General features: G+C 34.3%; 1 protein-coding gene across 1 annotated transcript in view; it reads right to left on the minus strand.

Moving 5' to 3' along the window:
- Window positions 1-1,758: 1,758 nt before the first annotated feature.
- LOC117928736 (DNA (cytosine-5)-methyltransferase CMT2-like) overlaps window positions 1,759-19,076 on the minus strand; it is a 48,571-nt gene continuing 31,253 nt past the window's right edge. The window contains exons 9-23 of the mRNA XM_034848735.1: window positions 14,934-15,139; window positions 14,764-14,829; window positions 14,423-14,671; window positions 12,284-12,342; window positions 12,141-12,207; window positions 11,672-12,001; window positions 11,332-11,400; window positions 11,165-11,251; window positions 10,958-11,045; window positions 3,643-3,764; window positions 3,459-3,563; window positions 2,707-2,750; window positions 2,571-2,640; window positions 2,392-2,495; window positions 1,759-2,177 (exon numbers count right to left, since the gene is read on the minus strand). Of these exons, the coding sequence (XP_034704626.1) occupies window positions 2,039-2,177; window positions 2,392-2,495; window positions 2,571-2,640; window positions 2,707-2,750; window positions 3,459-3,563; window positions 3,643-3,764; window positions 10,958-11,045; window positions 11,165-11,251; window positions 11,332-11,400; window positions 11,672-12,001; window positions 12,141-12,207; window positions 12,284-12,342; window positions 14,423-14,671; window positions 14,764-14,829; window positions 14,934-15,139 (1,805 nt within the window). The 3' untranslated portion in view covers window positions 1,759-2,038. The remainder of the gene's footprint in view (window positions 2,178-2,391; window positions 2,496-2,570; window positions 2,641-2,706; window positions 2,751-3,458; window positions 3,564-3,642; window positions 3,765-10,957; window positions 11,046-11,164; window positions 11,252-11,331; window positions 11,401-11,671; window positions 12,002-12,140; window positions 12,208-12,283; window positions 12,343-14,422; window positions 14,672-14,763; window positions 14,830-14,933; window positions 15,140-19,076) is intronic.

The raw sequence follows: 19,076 nt of genomic DNA on the forward strand, positions 1-19,076 counted from the left end.
TTATTTTTATTATTTAAAAAAGGAGGTGGTGGGCAGTGATGGCCTTCCTTTTCTTGATTTGGTATATTGTAGCATGGGGGTTTGTATTAGTAGCAGGGGCGCTTTAAGTTCTCTGAACAAATAAGTGGCAGTGGCATGAAGAATTATTGTTATTATTATTATTATTATTTTCTCTCACGTGTCAAGGTCTGATTTCTGTAAATTCCATTTTTAAATAAATCTTTAAAATTTTGATTTCCAAATTTAATTTCCAATTTCGAAAACTCCAATTTTCACATTCATTTATTTAATCATTATTATTTTCATTTATTTATTTATTTATTTTAAAATTCCATCTTTAAATAATTCTTTAAAATTCCTATTTCCGAATATAATTCTCAATTTCTGAAATTCCAATTTTTCAATTTCCAAATTTAATTTTCAATTTCCAAAATTCCAATTTTCACATTTATTTACTTAATCATTATTATTTTTGTTATTATTATTATTATTCTATTTATTCATTTTTAAAATTTCATCTGTAAATAATTCTTCAAAATTCCGATTTCCAAATTTAATTTTTAATTTCCAAAATTCTTTTTTTCACATTTATTTATTTAATCATTATTATTTTCATTATTAATTTTCAAAAACTCTAATTCTCAAATAATTTTTAAAAATGTCAATTTCTTTCAAATTTAATTTACAAAATTCAAATTCTTAAATTTAATTCCCAAGACTCCAATTTTCAAATAATTTTCGAGACTCCAATTTTCAAATAAATTTCAAAAATCCAGTTTTCTTTCTAACAGTTTTAATTCCACTCCGATTTTCAAATAATCTTCTGTTTCTCTTGATTTTACATAAGCAAGAATAAATTTTTTCATAATTTCGAAATAATAAAATTTGTGAGACCAATTTATGCACTATAACTTTTCCAATGAGTAACCTGACCCCCGAACCCATACTCGGTTTTTCCCAGACCTATTTTTCCTTCAAGAGTCACACTTAGGGTTTTTCTTTCTTATTTTGTTTTTCCCCTTAAAAATAAAACAAAAATAAATGACGTACACAAAATGGGAAAGTTAAGAAAAAGCGTCTGATAAAATGGCGCATAAATGACGTATACAAAAATAAATAATGTATTTGTTCTAAAAAAATCATATTTTTCATTAAATAAATAAAAAAACGAGTTTCGTCATCGAGTGAGAACACATCGTGTCAAAATGCGGGGTCCACAATAATATAAAATAAAATAATAATACAAATTTAAAATAAAAGATAAATTAAAAAATATATGCTGATTCTATGGCTTCTTGTATCATTATCTTCATTAGCTGCTTCTATACAATTTTTTTGTTTACTACAATGAATACGTTCATCCAACCAACCGATCCAAGTTACTAGAGGATACAACAAGTTGCCTTCTCTGTTGTATCTACTTATATCAACACATCATTCAAATCAATTGAAATATTCGATATTTCATTGTTGCAGCAAATTCCTTCTGCTGTGCATAAACTAACTCATGCAATAGAAAAAGATAAAAGATCAATTTTATTTTTTTTATTTTTATTTTTTTAAACATTTTTCTCCAAAAGTAAACTTATAAGGTGATATCTTCTAGATTTAACTTTGATGTTCATACGCTCCATCAAGGTTTTTATTTTATTTTATTTTATTTTTTATTTTTATTTTTTATTATTTTTTATAGTTTTTCTTTCCATTATATGCTGCCAAAAAAAAAAATTCCTTTTTCACATGTGCAAATAAATTTATAAATTAAGAGCAAATACATTAGAAAAAGCGTCTGACAAAATGGGATCACAATTTAAGCACAGAGAAGTATACAAAATGGAGCATTAAGGCCAAAAGAAAAGAAAATACATTTGGCACCAATGGCCCAGACTCACCCATTAAGTCTGAAGTCAAGGGAATCAAAACAACGATGGGTGGGAAGTATATTTTGCCTTATCACTTCAGTAGTTCAACCATACCAACATGACCTGGAAATGAGAGGTGATTTCAACAAAAATGGAGACAAGATTCCATCAGTTACCTAGACCATTGAATGAGAAAACTTGAGTGGAAGAGTTGCGAGCGCTTCATTCCCACTCTGATTCTGAAACGCCATCCCCAGCATATATCCCAAGGCTCGTGCAACTGGAAATGCAACTGCATTTCCAATTTGACAGTATCTGCATGGAGGATGAAGAGCAAACAAGTTGCAGCAGGCATTCTCATTGCAAAAGATGAATCACTTGCATAGAGAACAGTAGCACATGAAGCAATTATTTCTTTTCTTTTCTTCTCTTTCCTTTCATTTTTCCTTTTCTCCAAACACAATGTGTCTTAATGTTCATTTCATCAAGAAAGCATGGTAAAGAAGAAATTCTTCACTAGTATCGGTACCTCTCTTTAACTGTCCCACGGAACCTATAATAATCAGGAAAGCCTTGCAACCTTGCACACTCGCGTATGGTGAGGACACGGTCCTGCTCTGGATGTAATATTGCCTACAAGAATTTAAGCCTACAGTTAAATCCAGGATGTTTAGTCACATTGTGAAATGAAGCACTAGGAGAAAATACCTGGTTGCGAAGATATGGAAATGTCAATACAGTTGGCACGGTCTCATCCCACCATAATCTTGCAAATGGCCTACAACATACACCAAAAAGAACTTAGACACATGAATAAGTAGCAGAAACGAAGAAAATGTCTCACCTTTTAGACTTCCCTTGTTCATAAGAAAAGACGCAATCTGGTACCTGTAATCAGAGAACATAATTTAGAACATTACGAGTGTTTTATTGGTCCTTCCTATGTTGTTATTGCATTCCAATAGGAAACCCAAACAAGAATGGATAATAAACTACAGGAATGAAAAATTAGTAACGTGTTTCTTACTGATGTCTACCTATTTGGCAATGAAGTTAACTAAACTGGGGCTTCTGGAAGTTAAAACTCTCTCTTAGCTATATTACTTCTCATAGATTACTTATTTTTTATATATTACAGAAGAAAAAGGAGAAAAAAATCGAGAAATTTAATTCAAAAATACTTGCTGCTTTCTTTGAAGAGAGTCAATTGCAGGATTTCTATGCACAAAATGTTCCAACATTCGCCAGTAGGCATATCTTATATGCAACACATACTTTTTGGGTTCAGATGTTAAGAGACGATGAATATTTGATCTATTTTCTCCAATTTCTTCCCCTGTCCACCGGATATGAAATAAAACTTTTGGTTAAGTTATATTTAATCTTAATATTTCTCAACTTCTAATGCAAATTGAAGGATAGTTGGCATGATTTCTGACAAACTTTGTAAGATTAGTTTTGTCATCATAGCAAAAGCCAAAAGAAAATCTTGAAAACACAGACACAGAAAGCCAGAGAGTGAGAGGAGTCGGAGCCACATTCCCAGTTTGCATGGCCAGAAGGATAATCATCTGTGGAAGCAACAAGACCACTAACCAGTGGATGTCCAGATGGCAAAAGTATTGGCTTCATTGTTGGATCCCGTACAGCCACATTATCAGTTCCTACAATTACACCAGAGAGGTCCCTGAAATTTGCTCCCTACAAAAATGAAAGGATTAGGAACCATTGGAGTCATCAAATTCCAACTAATCAATATAAAAGATCACATTTTTCCGACCTTCCTTCGAGGAATTTGACAAATCCGTAAATAATTATCCTCGTTTAATGGGTAAGGCCGATGGTCATATAGTATGGAGTTGTACCCTTTTGTAATACCACTTGATGAAGAACCAGCCATCGCTAGAGAATCAGGAAAGAAACACATCCAAGTCAACAATTAAGATCCATCATAAACATATCAACATTATCTGTGTGTGTGTGTGTGTGTGTGTGGGTGGGGGGGCATTGAAAGGATTGAAGATGTGGTTGACTGTAGGATATAAGTTTGTCTACAGTAAAAATAAAAAATTTCAGGACTAAAATGTAGAGAAAGCTATAAGTCATCTACAAGCCAAATGCTGATGCAGCAGTAATTCAATAAAACCCCAAGCTAACTCTGGTGGATAAACAAAAGACTTGAGATGGAGATGGACACCTTTTCCACATTGAAAATATGTTTCCACAGTGCACAAAACATGTGAGCCTTCACAGAATCAGCTAGGGATATTAGGAATAGAAACAAAATCAACTAAGAAACATTTGTCCAATCAATAAATCCTCCAAGTATCCCAAGTAGCCACTGGCCACATCTATTATAGCAAAATTTTCATCCTACTCTAATCCATAGCGGAAACAACATAAGAAAGTGTTGAACAACCAATTTTCTCAAAAGCTTATCAGAGCTTGATTTGGCAAGAGGTCTCGTGTTCGAGACACTTCTCCACAATCCAAATTATGTCTGTCTCTCCACGTGCAAGTATGGGGCCATACGTGAGGGAGGGTACTAAGAATTATGATATGCATAGTGAACCCAAATCCTGCAAATTTAAACTTTTAGGAAAATTGGTTGTTCAACATGGTATCTGAGCCAACATCCAATATCGGAAAACAATGGCCAAAATGACAATGACTAGAGCAAGCAAGGGTGGCAGCTTTGAGGAATCTTCAAATACCTCTCAAACGATCCTTACAATTGCTCCCACTATTCTTTCAGAAAATTCCTCTGTACAAATAATAACCCACAAATTAAATGGAAAAAATTTTCTTCAATGCTTATGCTCTATTCAAATGGTGATACATGGGAAGGGGAGATCCAACTATTTAAACCGAGCACAAATGATCCCTTGTACCAAATATAGGATGCTCATAACTCAATGGTGATGGCATGGCTTATTCATTCAATGCAGGATAAAATCAATGAGACATACCTATATTATCCTATCGCGAAGGAAATTTGGGATGCCATGACTTGCGCATACTCAAATTTAGAAAATTATTCTCAAGTGTTTGAGTTAAGAAATAAAGCTTAAAACATGAGGCAAGGAGACCTTGATGTTACTCAATATCTCAATGCTATAACCAAGTTGTGGCAAGAATTAGACCTATTCACAAACTGTGATTAGTGCTGCCTAAAAGGTGGAGTGCGATACAAAAAACTATTGGATAAGGAAAGAGTCCATGATTTTCTTGTAGGACTCAATAGAGAACTTGATGAAGTATGAGGACAGATTCTTGGACTAAAACCACTACCTACTATTGAAGAGGTATTTGCTAAGGTCAAGCGGGACGAGACTCGAAAACAGGTGATGCTTGGAGATGCTAGATCCATGCTAAGTACTGAAAATTCCGCTTTAGCAGCTCTTAGACCAAAAGAGGACAACAATAGTGTTGGGATTGAGCCCCTAAAAGCAAGATGTGATGTAACAAAATCAGACTTGACTATCCCCTAGCTATCCCTTTTATGCATTGATATTGATTCAAGTATTCAACCCATATCTTTTACATTATACATGACTTTGTTGCATTAGGAGTTGTACAAAGGATACAAATCATTGGTTCCTTGTAAATAGAGAAATTGTTCAGGGTCAGTTCATGGATTTGGGCAATCCAGTAGAAACTATATTACTAATTAGAGGGATGAGTTGTCTTGGCCCTTGCGATGAGTTTCCCATGAGTGCACTAGTATATATGATGTACACTGGACAAGACCTACAATGAATCATGACTTAAGACTTTCAATTGTCTTGATTCATCGAGTTATTATACAATATGGACTCTCCACCTTGAGAGAATATTGAGTCTCTCTTGAAATCAACAGAATCTTTTGACCTATGGATGAGACCTTAAGGTGGTCTTATATCCCTATGGATTGGGTTACTATTGATGGATACTGGTAGCAACAGGTATTCTCAGTAGAGAAACCATTATATCTTATGGAATTGAGACAGTGTATCCGCTTGGATGATCCAAAGAACATGTGATCATAAAATTTGTGGCCGTAGTAATTCCCTTAGTGGAATTTGATATATACTCCTTAGAGTTAAAGTATATCAATTGATCACATAATAATTAGGATTTGTAACTCAAGGATTAGAGAGGTAATCTTGATAGGTGATAGCACTACCTTGTTAGATTACAAACACCAGTTCATAGGGACTCTACATGTAGTGGATAGTAGGTCACAAACCCGAACTTTGTCTTATTGTTATTTACATAGGGTACTAGAGTGCAGTTGATTCTCTTTAGTGAAATGTTGAATCAACTTCAAAATTGGATTATGAGGGAACTAGTACTCTTATGGGACCTAGTGGTCCCCACTTTGAGCTCATACACCACAATGACACGATTTATAAGGGTTAGATTGACTCTTAGTTCACTCTTGTGTATAAGGGTGTTTTGGTAATTAAGTAAGGTTGCATAAGGGATAATGAACAAGTTTACTAGATTAGGTTAATTGATTAATTAGATGGCCTTATGTAGCTAATTAATCAATTAGAACCCATTTGACAAAGTGACCTAAGCCTTGGTAGGCTTACTCAAGTATAAGACACTTGGTCTTTTGATTCGCCTAATGCCACCTTTGATATACCACTCTTTCTTTCTAGTAGGTTAGTTCATAAGGAATAGTTAGGTCTATCTAAACTAGCTTCCATGCAATTAGTTACTATATCCAAAATAAAATTAGTCTAAATGATTAGTTAGGCCTGGTCTATTGTGAGAAAGAGAGTGATAATAAAACCAACACGATAAATGTAATAAGGAGAACAATCAAGAATAGAACATAATTGAGCTTTCAAAGCAGTTAATAATTAATTTAACAAAAATGTAATGCTCTCAAACTACATGTCCTTCTGGAAGGTATTCTAGTATCATAAAAATCAAGCCTACGTGAGATAGATCATGACCATATTACAAGTTAGAGATCCCCTTAAATTGATCTCCTCACCTTAACCATAAAGGTATTTAAAGGCTAGATCAACATACCTTTAATTTGACCCATAGACTATGCAAGTGGAATAGCATGAGACACTTCTACTACTTCATCTCCAATGTCAAATGTATAACCATTGTCCTTGAACTATAAATGTCACCAAGTAAAGAACCCCTCTATGGAGGTGGTCGCTTCCACCATATCTAGTCTCATCCCTGTGGAGAGTCCATATCTCTTGATTCTTAGGGCTAACCTACTGTGGGAGTGGTATGAACCCAAATCAAGATGGACTTGATAATGGAGGTTGTGGGCTTCCTAAGGTCCTCTCCCACTTAATCTTTTGAGATAAATAAGAGTATTTTAAATCCTTAGTAATTATCTTGATGAATAAATTATTTACTTTGAGAATTTCCAAAAATATTTATTTCCTAATTGAAAATCTAGTATAACAGGAGAATATCAAGATGAAAATTTTAAAATTTTCATGGGAGTATTTTTCAAAGTGAATTTTGATAAATTATCTACTCTCAAAATTTTAAAAACTATTTTTCATAAAATTCTCCTTCTATACACAATTAATTCAATTAATAAATATTTTATCTAGAAAATGTTTTCAAAGAAATTTATCTTCATCAAAATACTAATGCTTTTGGTAATAATATTTAATCATAAATTATCTATAATGAAAATTTTCATAATATTTATTTTCCAAATTGGAAACACTACTATAATAAGGAAATTACCAATTTATGAGATTTTGAAAATCTTAAGAGTGCCTTATCCAAGAAAGGAACTTTAACTTCTCATACCAAAATTCCTCACAAAGCCTACAGAACCACTGATCCCAAAACCAAGTGGATAGTTTCAAAAGGAATAACATTTTTATTAGCAACATCCAATTTAATAAATAATCTAGGAAAAATCTTCTCATAAAAATTTACCAAGAATACCAAAATATTTTTCTTTAAGTCCTAACACTTATTTTGGTAATTTTCTTAATTATAAATTATCTATCATGAATTTCTAAAATTAAGTTATTTTCTTTAAATCAAAATCTTGTGCAAAATAAGAAAAATATTATTTTATAAAGATTTGGAAAAATAAAAACTTTTCCTTAAAAAAAAAATTATTCTTAGAGATCTTAAAGATTTGAAAATATTATAAATAAAATTAAAATCTCTAACAAGTAATTTAAAAAGGGAAAGAAAGCTCTTAATTCTTTTCCAACTTATTTTTTCTTAAAATAAAATTTTCTAATCATGCACATTCCAATTTAAATAAGTTTTCCAATTTTGAAAAATCTATGAAAATTTATATTCAATTAAGAATACTAAAATATCCTATTTTAGGTCATATATGTGATCAATAAAGTGCATAAAGAATAAATAAGGAAATAACTAAATAGATCCTATTGCATATTTGGTAATTAAAAAATGGATAAAATCTAAATTACCAAAATAGCCTTGCAACCAAATATTAGGGTTAGTAAAAATTGAAAAACCCTAAAAGGTCAATTGCCACAAAAAATGAGCCCAAGAAAAGGCCCAAAAAATAAACCCAAACAATCAAAAGGAATTGGACTCGCATATAATCTTGTAACAACATGCTATTTGAACAACCTTGCTTCAATTGACCATATCCCCCTCGTTTTAGTTTTGAATTACAAACCGTTTGAAGCATTGGATTCCTAACTTCCTAAGCTTCAAAACCCCATGTGATTTGCCTTAAGAAACTAACTGGACTCAAAGTTGACATCACTGTGCTATAATGCTCTTTATATAACCTTGCTTCAATCGACCATATCTCCCTCATTGCAACTCTGAATTGCAATCCGTTTAAAGTACTATATTCCTAACATCCTAAGCTTTGAAACCATATGTGGCTTGCCCTAAGAAACTCATGGGAGGTAGTCCTGATTTCAAGTTAGAGTTGACATCACTATGCTGCCATGGATCTCGAAACAAGAACTTTCAAGAATATTTCCATTTTTCTTTTTCTTAAATCACCATAGGATTTCAAAAAAGAAACTTCAAGAATTCTTTCTTTTCTCTTGAGTCACCATAGATGGATATAAAAAACTGAAATTTTTACAATAATAAAAATTTCAATGCCCTTATAATGTAACTTACAACTTATCTATTGAAAAGAAAAGATTTTTACAACAAAATAAAAATCTTATACCCCTTATAGGGTGCACAACCCAATCTAAAAGAGAATAAAAAAGCAGAAATCATATTCATTCATATTCATTCATTCAATTGAATCAATGAAAGAATTTCATTTATTCATCCCTAGGGGCCACAACATAATGAACCCAAATCCTACAAGCTTCAATTTTTAGGAAAATTGGTTATTCCAACTCTTTTAGGACATCTTAAGGCACAACACCTCACAAACCCGATGTGTCATCGCTCTAAATTCTAACTTCACACTACTCCTAACTACCACACTTTGTTTTTTACTCCTCTAAGTAACCAAATTTCCCTAGATAAACATCCAATACGCTGAAGTTAATTTCCTATTAGTTATTGAACCAGCCTAATCTGCATCTGTGTATATTTTAACTTTTTGTAGCTCATTCTTCTTAAAAAATAGTCATTTTTTTACTGTACTCTTCAAGCATCTTAAAATTCTATAAACTGCTTCAAGATGCACTTCAAAAAGTGAATGCATATATTGACTTGCATACTAATTACAAAGGCAATATCCTTTCATGTGTGAAATAGGTAAATCAACTTACCAATCAATTTTTGCTACCTTGTAGTATCCATCGGAACCTTAGTTTCTACCTTTCCAATCCCTATGCATTAATGTTCACCCCCTTATAGGCCACAAACCAAGCTAAGACTTTGATTTTTAGAAGAAAAAGGTCATTGCAGACCAAGGCCCAATGCCTTGTTCATATAGGATGATGAGCACTAAGCTTTCTGCAATGCTAACAATAGGGAAGGGAAGTCAGAAAAATTCCTAATTACTAAGGGGTCTTGGAAGTCAAAGTTCCATCATGTCAATTATAAGCTAACATTCAGGAAATTTTCAATCTATATAGGAGGTGAGATGAAGGGAATAAATAACAAACAAAAAGAAGCATTTAGAAGCTAAATGTATCAAGTGATTATTTGAAAACATTCACCAAAGAATCATTAAAACCATGCCTATTGCTTACCATCAAAAGTGAACGTTGATTTGACATGAAATCCATCTTCACTAGAAGTTCCCATTTGAAAGTACCTCAATCTTTCTTATGCCCTACGGTCATCTCCTTCCTATGGGCCACACTGAAAAGCTTATTCTAGCCAATGACATTTGTGGATCATCTTCAATGAAGTTCCAATAGGAAATAGCAGAAAGGATTGCCTCTCTATCTATTTATGAGATTTCAAATCTTCTTAAATTAGGTATGAATTGGAATTTGGAGGGACCAAGGCAAGGATCATTGGTTTTTTTCAACATCCAATTGCTTGTGTATCATAGAAAGCAAGATTTTGAGATTTCACCCATATTTCTAGTCCCTAACTCAACTTAGGGGCACTTCCTGATGTTTTCCTTCTTTTATTTTATTTTTTCAAAAATTTTCAAGTATTGATAATTTGGTAGTTCTCAAGTTATTCATTATGCACATTAAACACCTTACCTAAAAAAAAAATGAATCTTGCATAGGATGGTTCAAAATTGAAATGCATTACAGAAGCTTAGCATTCCAATCTACAGATATGCTAGGATATCTAAATCTTCCTTCATTTAATCTAAAAAATGATTAGTGCTGTTGTTCTGGTTCTTGAATTATGTCTCATTCTTGGCTGGTAGAACCACTCAATCGAAAAATTGGTAACCAATGACATGTAGCTAACAGAAATGGTTTATGAAAGATGATGGCTCTCAATCTGAGATTTTTTTTCTTCCAAATTTCACATAACCTATTGCTGGAAAACTTAAGACATGATATTGCATTTGATTAAATATATAATCTAACAAGAAAAAAGAAAAAGAAGAGAACAGAAAATAACTAGCACATCAAGTGTAAATGTCAAGATTCAGAAGGTTTTGCGCATGATACAAATTAGATTAAGACATGATATCAAGATTAACCCCAATATTTTCATTTAAAAAGACAATACATTACCATCTTTAGTTGACCTTATATATTTTTGAAACTCTGTTTCTGGAGGCTTTCCATAAAGCATCTCATCACGAGTTTCATAGTTTGTGACCTAAAACATTACAACCCAAAAATAAGAAAAGAAAAATTAAGCGTTAAGTTAGCTGAGATTATTAAATTATGAGAAAGCAACAATCCAAAAATAAGCCAAATTAAAAGTAGTGATCGTACAGCTGGAAGATCAGATATAGCATCACGAAGAACAACGGCTTTTTCTAGTTCACGAGGTTGGCCTTCATCATAAGCAACAATATTGCACTACAACATGAAGGTCAGAGGAGTTAGAAATAGACAGTAATTCAAATTACCCACATAATTTAATGAAACAAAATCAGCACCTCAAACTCAGATGGAGGCCAATATCTTGCAACAACATCATGCGTAGGAAGTGGAAATTGGGGTAGACTCTGCAAGCAAAAGACTATCAGGTAAATGCTCATTTGGACACCACATAGAGTTGAAATCATTCATTCTGTAATATTTAGCAAATCCAAACAAGTATCTCAAGTTGGTTAGGATTTATATAAGTTCTTCCACTGCATGAATAATGCACATTGCACCTTTTTGCACAATTGCGTTTCTAATTTTTTTGACTTCAAATTTAGTATAACTAGAATTACAAAGCCATTGGTAAATTCTTTCCATTTGAAATTAAACTTGAGATGAAAAAGTATTTACCTCACCAGGATGAGCACCCCACAGGAAAACACGCAACCGAAATTGTGGAAGACCATAACAGCCTGCAGCAATCATTCCTAGCCTTGCTTGGTATTTCATGTGCACCAAACGGCTAATGGCATATCTTCCCAAAGAAGCTTTATCCAACTTTAATAGGTCAACCACATTTTCCATTAACACATATTTGGGCTTTAAGAATTTCACTATGTCCATGAAGATTACTATTTGGTGATTTCTTTCATCAGAAAGTGGGGAATCGACATTTCTAAAGCGATTATAACCACTAATCCCTTGGCAAGGAGGGCCCCCACAGATAACATCAACATCACCCTGGAATATATTGATGCATTCAAGATGACAAAATTCTTCAGAAAAGATATCTTTCTGACAGCAATTTTCTGATGGTATCAAGCGTCCAGCTTCTATAATCAATAAAGGGAACAAGAGGAAAGAAAAGAAACCAACTCACTGGGCGTGGCAAAATTTTAGATTTCAGTCCATTTCTTACAAAATCGTATATCCCTTCCTGGCAATTACTGAGAAAAGTACATACAGATAAGCAATACTGAACCCGGTAGAGCATAAATTTATAGTACTCAGCAAATACAATACCTCAATCCTTCAATTGGTTCCCATGTATCTTCACTTGGACCATAACCCTTCCAGCGCACCTAACAAAATAGTGATGCATAGTAAAGGAACCCAACAAGGGATGTGGATCATATTCCAATACATGGCCATGCCAAAAGGAAAATAAATCAAATTATTTGTTGTGTTCTTCAAGCATTTTCAAAAGACAATATTATGAATATAATGTTCACAAGGCTTTTTATGTGGTTAACAGTATATTAATTCCTCTAATAGAGCACCCACAAGCACACAGAAAACACACATTTGTTTCTTAAGCTCCTCCAATTTTTCATAAAAACAACAAAGGTTATGATATTGTCTACTGAACCTAATTGATTTGTGTTATGATTTTCAGCACATGACTAAAGAATGGAAATGGATGAACAGCATCTTTTCAACAGTGGAAGGGGCAGGCATCCATAACTGGACAAAAAAGGCACTTGAGATCCAAGGCCTAAGAGATCTTGAAAAATATCTCACAAACATAAACAAAGGTGAAAGGCTAGAGTTGATGGTTACCAGAACACTGATAGCAGCACCACCCCTTGAGCAAGAGATTGCCAGAGTTTGGGACAGAACAGTTTCTGCACTGGCCTATAATCTTCCAGTGCCTGACACCAAATCATGCATAGGTTTCACTGAAAATATTTCCTGACTTTGGTGGGGATTAAGCTCTCTAATCATGGTAAGAAGGGGTGTAAGAAAGTTGCGCCTTTTTGCAAGCGCTTTTAATATATTCTGCTTATTTACCTATCAAAAAAAAGAGGGGGGGGGGGGGGGGGGGGGGGGGGGGGGGGTGGTGTGGGTATAAGAAAGGATTTCTTTCTGGAGACCTTGAGGGTATGAATCATAAGAAATCCTAACCACTGTATGCCAAGAAATCCTAGGGCTTGTCAGAGTGCCAATGCTGGTGCTCACCGTCAATGTTCTTTCAAGAGTTAGCAAAGCTTGAGTTGCCTAGGCTGAGTCCAGAACCTTAAACAGTGCAAACTGAAGCCTAAGAGCTGTTCCAAGCACAATTCATTTTGCAGAAGGCAGGGCACCTTCATCAGGTTGAGTAGCTAAAGCAGGCAAATGAACAGGGAATAATGACAAGGGCAACTTACTGGATGTCCTTCAAAATGACAACAAAAAATAAGGAAAAGCTTAGTGCTAGATTAGATAGCATGGAGAAGACAGTTGAGGAAATCACGAAATGAGTGGTTTACTGTCTATCTCCAATCCATCCATTGCTGAGAGCTTGCAGAAATATGCCATAGGAATTTCTTGGGCCAAATTCGATCAACTCAACAGCACTATGAACCCTTTAGAACACATCATGCGTAAATGACCATAGAACTTAACCATGATGCATTTTTCAACTTTAGGAAGCTTGAAACTGGGTCCCTCAGTGGACAAGTGAAGTGGTTGTGTCGAGCCCTTGCAAATTGAGGGATGTAAATAATGCAGTAGCTATATGGAATTATCAGAAAATTCAGATTTATCCATGCATTTTCGTAGAAGAGAGATCTTCTAGGCTAGTTGGAGGAAAGATTTGATGCCGTCATCTTGGTGAATTTTCATTGCTAACACAGAACCTAGATCAAAATAAAGAGAAAGCAAATAAATTAAAATAAAAAAAGAACTTGGAAGCAAATGAGCCATAAGACAAGGAAAGATGAAGATTCGGGAACATGAGACAGTGCTTGGAACCAGTTTTTACTCCTCTTAATGCATCCTATGAGAGGGTATTTTATGAGTTGAAAATGATGCAAAGAGTTCAAATGGCCAGCTCCAATGCAATGGGAACTATTGGAAAGAGACCAGTCTAAGAACTGTTGGCAATCACCCGAAACAAGTCATACAGAGTAGAAGTACTAAAGGCTCAAGGATGTGGTGGAACTTCCATTCAAAAGCGTTATTGAAGAGCTTTAATTGATCAAGGCTTGGCTGTCAGGAAGAAAGGGGAAGAGCAGTAGCAGAAGGCAATGGATGAGGGCTCTCCATTAGGGTATGCCCCAGGGGCGAGGAATATGATTATTGTCATCAATGGGGAGACATGAACAGAAGCGGAAAATAGATACTCTGACACTAAATACGAATCTCTTCAGAGAAAAAATATAAATATATTTTTCTGAGTACCTTAAATTTCAGCCCACGTTTGCCTGTTTCGCTGGGATCACCATAACAAATATCAACAAGTTTCAAAATTTCAAGTTCATCAGTGGCAACTTTAATGTCATGTGGAGAATTTATATTGCTCTTGGATGTTCTCAAGACATTTGACCTAGACTGGGATTTTCTTTCTACAAGATTGAGTGCATACTGTTCGCATAGCATTTCCCATTCTTTTAATAGATCCAGAAAATCCTCGGCAGTTTCATTCCTGACCTATAAAGAGATGAAAAATAATATCTGAGAAATCAGAACATTTGGGTACCACCAACTTGACCATAATCAAATAGTACAAATGCAATACTTACTTGAGTTTCTGGATGATTTAATTTCAAACTCTCACAAGCTGATTTATCAAAATCAAGGGCCCACTTCTGAAATAAAGAGGAGAACAACAACGTAAATAAGGCCATAAAACAATTTAAGTTAGCTTAAAGGTGGCCACCAAGAACTAAAACGAAATGACTTAAAAAATTACCGTCACAAGATTAACACAAGAAAGCTTGGCACCAAGGCACAAGCCAGTTGACATTCCACCACAACCAGAATAAAGATCTAATAATGCTAATTCGGCTTTGTCAGGTTTGCAACCATCCATATCCTCTGGGAAAGTCGTATTGGCTACACTAAGGGGAGTCTCAATGCAATTAGGTGAGACTAAATCATAACCCTTCACTGAATTGTCTGAATTAACACAAAATAGGCAGTAGAGTTAATGGATTTAAAATTAGGCATCAGCATAAGCTGCAGTTACATGGAAAATGTTTAGATTTTGCTGAAATTAACAGAAGTCAAGGAAACATTGCAGGCACATGGAAATGAGAGGAATCAAGTTTCTTTATTTTTGAAAGTTTATTAGGACATGCTTAAAACATATCAAATACCAGTAAACAGACATTTAAAGTACGACCTAACTTGGGATAGCTTAAAGCTGATTCAAAGCCAAAATTTTCAAAGGATAAAATATCAAAAACATAAAATAGATTATTATATAAGCTAAAATATAGAGCTTCTACAAGAAGTAACATCTTCTTGCCTTTCCCATCAAGGTTAAGTGATAAGCTACTTTGAACTTAATAAAGATATGATCATTACAGAATTTTGGTGATATTCCAACAATTTATTATTTGGCAGCCTGATTCTAGTTGAATGGAAGAAAAAGATAAATGGATCTTATCATCAATTTGCTGCCAACTGAACTAATAAAGCTCTAGAACCTTTAGATGTTACCAATTTCTTAAGATGGATGAAAAATTTTACTAATAATGCTGAAAAACCTATTATTTTAAATGACCTAAAACCATGCTGATTTTTCAATGTTTGAAATCTCCTGCACTAGCCCCACGTTTTTTTCTAGGATTAATCACAACAAAGATTTAGCTATAGAAAGCATTTAAGCCCATAGAAAGACAAAATAAGGCATAATAACAAAGAAGTCAGGACCAAATAAAGGGAAGAAAAAACAGCTTATACCAGAACTGACTTATGGGTTTCTAGATGATGTCCATTTACTATAAATGAAAATGTCTTCAACTGCTGCTTGTGGTTTGGCCATTTATGTAGAAGTCAATGCACTACTCCTACAAATTGAGTTGAGACATCCTCATTGGATTTTAATAACCTCTTGGAGGAGGTGGTCAGTTATCTCATAGGTGACACATGGAAAAAAAGAGCTATGAAAATTGGATTCCTGGATTTGTAAAATTATAGATCTTTCAAGTGATTTTGTCTATTGCTTTGTTAGGAGGCCTATGTTGATAGATCAGTAAAAACAAGTTGTGAAGCAAAGAACCTGTGATATCCCACATCAGATATGGGAAAAAGTTCCTAACACTATATATGTCTGGGCTCCCTTAACCATGTAGATGTGTTTTAAAGCCGTGGGGGCTTCAAAGCAAATAATATCCACATGGTTAGGAGCAGATCACTACAAATGGTATTACAGCCAATCCTTGACCCCCCAGTGTGGGACTTTGTTTAGCCCTACAAGGAATGCCTATGCATTGGGCTCACAATCTTGTAAGATACAACAAAGATATTGTATATGCATTAGGGGGTGATTGTGATATCCTCCATTAGATAGGGAAAAAGATATGTATAAGCTTCTCTTAACCATGTAGACGCATTTAAAGTTATAAGGGTCCTTTATGCCTAGAGCAAAAACAATATCTACATAGTTGGAAGCAGGTCATTACAAAACCTCTTCAAAAAAGGGTTTCTTAGAAATTACCTCTTCAAGTGTTTAGCCACTGAGAATGTAGATTACTGATTCTATTGTGTGCTTTTTCGTGTATCAGTATTGGATAGACACTCGTACACTACTTTCTTCTTTCTAAGTATTGGTTTTGTTAAAGGGTTATTAGTGATAATTTCATTAAGGGCAAGTTTAGTCTCTCAAGATATTTTAAAGGCAATATATACATGTTGTTGACTAATATGATTAAAAATACCATAAAGTAACTCCCTAACTTTCGAGATTTGATTGAATTTATTTTTTTGTTTTTTTTTATAAAAGAAAAAAGATATATTAATTATGGATAAAAAGTACATGAGAAGGATGAGGGTTCCTCCCCACAATATACCAAAGAAAAAACAAAACTACTCAAAGCATAACTAAACTACACTATATAAGGAGACCTATACAAAAGGGTTACTCTACATAAGGACATGCATAGATGTCACTTCCTCAATCAAGACTAAGCTCCTCTCTTTGCTATCAAACCCATTTGATTTACATACTGAATGATAATTGAGTTGAAAAACATTCAAAGCAATGTCATTAAAGGTGTTGGTATAAGAGGCTCAGAAAGTGGAATAGAAGTGAAGCAAAGCCCACAACATCTATATCATTCTCCACTTATCATCAACAATTCTGACATTTCTTTCTCACCACACAATCCAAAGTAATGTGAGAACAAGCGATTTGCCAAAGGGTCTTCCCATTAATGGAACCCCACAACCCTTATATTAAATGATCATTGTGCCACATATACGCCTAGGCAAAACCCAATCCACCCTAGCTTGTCTGAATCAACTATGTCATAGCCCCAAAGTTATCAGGTAATCTAGAAAGAAATGGGTAATCGACTCTCCACTCCCCATATATGAGATGAACCTATAAGCACTAAGGGATTTGAAAGGTCTTTTCAACTATAGGATGTCCTTGGTGTTTACCTTCTTGTGCATTACTAGCCAAGCAAAGGCTTTAACCTAAGATGAGACTTTAAATTTCCATAAAAATTTGGTTGGAGAGAATGAAACTAGAACTGATCTATGGATGAAGCCATAAAGAATGATTTTGTTGAGAATAAGCCTAAATAGGAAAAAAACAACCCTCTCACATTTGGGACAGAAGAAGACAAGTGCACAAAGGTGAGTGAGGACATGAGTTCTTCAAGGTTCTCAATTTCCAAATCAATAAGGTTGCAAAGGAAGTTAAGGTTCCAAGAAAAATGGGAGTTGCCAAGGATCGCTAATATGATGAGATTTTTAACAATGACAACTCATAAAGACCTCAAAATTGTGAGCACAATGGTTGGTTTCCCCACCACAAATCTCCCCAAAAACGAATTTTCACCCCATCACCCACCATAAAGTAAGTATATGTAGAAAAATCCAAGAATACCTATGCAATGGTAACCCAAGGACGTTGATGTGACCATATTCGGATGTGTACCAGAGAACCTCCAAAGCCATTTCCCTAGGAGAGCATGATTCCTTAGAGAAACCTTCCCAAACCTCAGAGAATTCTCTTTCCATTTTTTAGGAGTGCAAAGCTCACCGAGTACAGGCAATCCCTCATCCAAGACCTCTATTTTGTGTTCAAACTTTTCTCTCTAGTATGCGATCCAAAAATCCCCAATCCACATGATCATAGGTCTATTGAAAATCAATTTTGAAGACTACCTCGTCCTCTTTTAAACACATTTTGTCATCTACCATTTCATGAGCAATCAAAACATCATCTAAAATTGGTCTCCCCTCAACAAAAGCTCCTTAAGAAATATAGATGGTTTCGTGGAGGATTCTTTGGATGCACCCTAATGAAATCTTAGCTATGATCATGTACAGACTAGTAACCAAGCTAATAGGTCTGAAATCTTAAATTCTATTAACTTGACTCATTTTTGGTACAAAAGCAATAAAGGTAACATTAGTTTGATTTATTGCCTCATTATTGCGAAACTCCAAAAATACCCTTCATAAATCCTCATTAATCACAGTCCAACATTTTTGAAACATTGCTATGGTGAATCCATCATGCCTAAAGGCCTTTTCCTTGTCTAACTAAGAAATAGCATTGTTAATATGGGAGACCAAGTCAATCCTTCGAACCTCCAAGAATCACCTAGGGACTTGTAGTATAGCTTTCCAAAAGAATGCACTATGTCTTCCGAAATGTTATCAATATTGTCTAGAGTTATTCCTTCTTCAAACAACAAGGACTTCATGAATTTCCTTTTTCGCTTATCATTGGCCATCATATGAAAATACTTGGTTTCAATCCTCTTCTTTTATCCATTTGACCCTTGACTTTTACCTCCAATGAATCTCTTCCTTTAATAGTAACTCCTCCGATTCCCCCTTCCTTAAGGCCCTCATTATTTAAAGTTCAAAAACC

The sequence above is a fragment of the Vitis riparia genome, chromosome 2 (assembly GCF_004353265.1).
Source record: "Vitis riparia cultivar Riparia Gloire de Montpellier isolate 1030 chromosome 2, EGFV_Vit.rip_1.0, whole genome shotgun sequence".
Taxonomy (NCBI): Eukaryota; Viridiplantae; Streptophyta; class Magnoliopsida; order Vitales; family Vitaceae; genus Vitis; species Vitis riparia.